Source organism: Aspergillus aculeatus (genome assembly GCF_001890905.1).
Source record: "Aspergillus aculeatus ATCC 16872 unplaced genomic scaffold ASPACscaffold_76, whole genome shotgun sequence".
In the NCBI taxonomy this organism is placed as follows: domain Eukaryota; kingdom Fungi; phylum Ascomycota; class Eurotiomycetes; order Eurotiales; family Aspergillaceae; genus Aspergillus; species Aspergillus aculeatus.
In genome coordinates, this window is record NW_017963051.1 from 1 (window position 1) to 3,740 (window position 3,740).

The following is a 3,740-nucleotide window of genomic DNA, read 5'->3' on the forward strand; positions in this document are numbered from 1 at the left end:
TAGAGATATAGATATAAAGAGATGCTGTCAATAGCGGTGCCGGGCGGCAGTACTAATATTAGTATATAATAAATTTAATATTTTATTAATAATCTTCTTATTCTATTTACTGATATAATATATATATATTTTGAATAATTTAATATCTTTTATAAATATTTTAACTTGTTAATTTTAAGATATATTATTTACTATAACAGTAATTCTTTTATAAAAAGCTGAGTAGTATTATATTATCTGAATTTTTTTATTGCTTTTGATAAATATTAATAAAAAAATACTAATTTCTTAGTTATATTTTTTAAATTAAAAAGTTTTTTTATATATTTTTAAACGACGGTAAAGATAGTCAGATTAATAACTAGTTAATCTCAATATATCTTAACTGTATTAAAATTTAAAAAGATATAATAGAGAGATCTTAATATTAAAAACGTTTAAAATAGTTAATCGTCTGTTTTTTAGCTATACTGCGGTCAGATATAGAAATTTTCTCAACCTAATCATAACCTGGCGGTCAGATATAAAAATTCCAATTAACCTGACCTGACCTGGCCGTTAGCCACTCTAGATAGACTCGGGCGTAGAAGGCATCGTTATAACAATAAGAATTAGCATATATTAATATTTTTAATATGTTTACGGTTTTATAAATTTAATATATAGCTTAATAAAGAAGGTGGTGTATAGTAAGAGACATACCGTTTAAAGGATTCAAATCCCTGCACCTCTCCACTGTACTAACAAAATTAGCAGGGTCAACCACAGTACAGAGTACAACCACTTTCCCCACAAATACCGTGTGCAGTATGTATACATATACCATTCAGCCAGGAGGCGGCCACTTGTCCGACCTTCCCAGAACCTTTTTTCTACGGCATTCGGGATGAAATAGTGGAAATCATACACCTTCGATTTTCAGAAGTCTACACATTTGATAGCAGTGCTGTTGATAGGCAGAAGTCTAGCCAGTGAGACCAGAAGCTACATGTCCATACGGAACCTAACACAGAGTCTGCCGGAACAACCCCACAACACAAATCACAAAGTCACAACTCGGGAACTTGAGGTCCGAGTCCGAATACCTTAAAATGTCGTGCTAAGGTGTATGCTATCACTATCACTAATTCGCTGCAGATGCCCCTCTGCCAATTCGCTCTTCAGCGCACAAATAGAACTTTCCCTGTCCAGTTTGTCCCAGTGGTGCGCACCGAGGCGAATCAGTTTCCGATGGTCAACTGTCTGCTCGATGAGTCTGTCTTTGTCGATATCCAATTGAGAGAGGCGTTTTTCCATAGAGATGTTGAGGCCAGAGGAAAATGGTCTGCCTTCAGTTACAATTGCGCGTAGTCCGGATAAGTGGTTAGAAATCTTCTGCACGCGCGAGTGAGTATGCCCAGGGAGACTATTCTGTCTGCCAGACAATTGTCGAGTTGTCTCGGTTATTGGTGTTGTAGGGGGCAAACTACTGCGCGGGCCAGTCGGAGGAGCTCCGTGGAGTCCAACAGATGCACCTCCGCGACGCGCTGACGCTGCTAACCAGGAATTATCTTTGAAGCTCGCACCACCACGGGGCCGAGTCGGGGCTGATAGTAAAGAGATGTTCGACCCGCGATTTTGCTGCGGCAAAACCCTGAGGCCGTGTGAAGGACCGGACGGTGGCGCCTGGGATTGTGCGGCGTTGTAAGCTTTCGGCTGTGTCGGGACACTATTGGGATGAAAAGCAGCGGGCATGTGTGCTTTTCCAGTGAATTGGGCATCGGAAGATCGACGTCGGTGATCTCGGTCTGTACTTCGCCTCTCTGTAGCGGTGCTCGCATGGTCTGGGGCAGGCACCCTTGGCCTCACTTCCTCATGCCTGGGCTTATCTGTCAACGAACCTGGGGGACTTTCGCGTAATTTTGTATAGTCTGAGTTTCTAGGTTGATAGCAAATGAGTGTACGATGCGACGGAGAGCGATCCCGGATTTGGTCGGGAAAGGCGTTGGATCTCTCATTGACCGGAGATGACCGTCTCGAGTTGGGTAAAGAAGCAGAGGCCGACGTCTGCGCTGGAGATGGCTCACCCTTGGCAGATGGTGATGAGCGCTTTTGAGATATGCCAATTTCTGGTGCCCAATCTCTGCGGACTGTGTGTAAAGGAGTGCGTGGTCGGTGCAGTAGGGGGGTGCGGCCACTGCTATCTCGAGCTGGTAGTTCGGCCTTTGAATACTTGTCTGCGGGCAGAGAAGGACGATCTCTACGGGGTTGCCTGAAATTTCGACCAGGGGGCGACGCTTCTCGCAATCTTTTCGGGGTGCTTCGGCCCCAACTCATCTCCCGATACGGGCCATCGCCATAAGGTGATCTTGATCGCCAAAGTGACTGATGTGGTGATCGATTTCTGCCTTCCCTCCTAGGTGAGAAACGGCGGGGTGGAGAGGATGCCTTCTGATAAGAGCCCAATACAGTATCTCGACTGTAGAAATGAGGGCTACGTGAAGGGCGACGCCTGGAAGGAGCGGGTGACCGACTACGAGCACGGCCATATGTCCGATTACTGGGAACCCATGTGTCTGCGACGAGACGTGGAGAACGAACCCTAGGAGGTGATCTGCTGCGACGACTATAACCTCTAGAGCCAGCAGGTCTGTAACTTTCACCACCGCGATGATCATCAAATCTAGGGTTGAAACACCATCAGCCTCAATCGATTGGATGGAAAGATAGGAAAGGGTATGTCGAGCAAACCTTCTGTTGCGATCCCAGTCCATGTTGTCTTGTTACGGCTTCTGCTGGTTTCACAAGAGAATTGCGCTGTGTGTGTCGATGAAAATGTTATCTTCTGGTGAAAGAGACTACTGTATCCAAAATCATTAGAGGTCATCTGCTGAACTAGGCATACCCAGTTAACCAGTTTCAGAAAGCCAGCAGAATTTGACACGTGACAAGAACCAGGATTGAACTGCATACTCTTCTAGAAAAAAAATAGTCTGTATCACGGTGCAGACCTAGGACACCCAGTCTACCCAGTCTATTCTGTTTATTTAGTTTACCTAGTTTATTCAGATAATCTAGATAGTCTTGAATATTTTAAATATTTTAATAAATCTACCACTTTTTCTAACTGCTTTATATATAATATATAATTTTTTAATCTTTTATTTATTTTTAATTCTGTTTATAGCTCTTTAAGCTATATTTTATTTATAAATCTAAGAATAACCTGATTGGATAACTAATTAAAATAAAAATAATAATTATTAAATATTTATTGAATAATTTTTAAATTATATTATTTTTATTATTTTAATTAGCTAGTATTCTGGTGCGGGACATCCGACTATATGACTATAATATAATTATCTTATAAGAACTGTAGGCATCGACGTATACTAATACTACTTATTATTTTTTAAAGATAAAGAAAAAGTATATTTTAATAAAGCCGAGCTTATTTTTACTACTATATCTACAAATATATATTTTTTATTTATAAGCATTTTTTATAGAATTTTTTATATCATAATTAATTTATTTTATTAGTATATATTTGACCGGTATAGATAAAAGATTCTAATAAACTATTATTACTTATTATTTATAATATATATAATCTATTAAATATAATAAAAAATCTAAAAAATTATTATTTTATTAGTATTTTTACAGCAGCTGGTAAAATCCAGATTAAAAAATTAACCTTAATATATTATTATCAATAACTTTAATATATATAATATCTTTTAGATAAAAAAACT

At 39.2% G+C, this 3,740-nt stretch overlaps 1 protein-coding gene across 1 annotated transcript; it reads right to left on the reverse strand.

Annotated features, from left to right (window-relative positions):
• Positions 1-834: 834 nt before the first annotated feature.
• On the reverse strand, positions 835-2,926 carry ASPACDRAFT_128304 (uncharacterized protein). Its single transcript, XM_020197112.1, has 2 exons — positions 2,731-2,926; positions 835-2,662 (listed from the first exon to the last, which is right to left on the reverse strand). The coding sequence occupies exons 1-2, from the start codon at positions 2,751-2,753 to the stop codon at positions 1,087-1,089; spliced, it is 1,599 nt and encodes a 532-aa protein (XP_020050917.1). The 5' UTR covers positions 2,754-2,926; the 3' UTR covers positions 835-1,086.
• Positions 2,927-3,740: the final 814 nt, after the last annotated feature.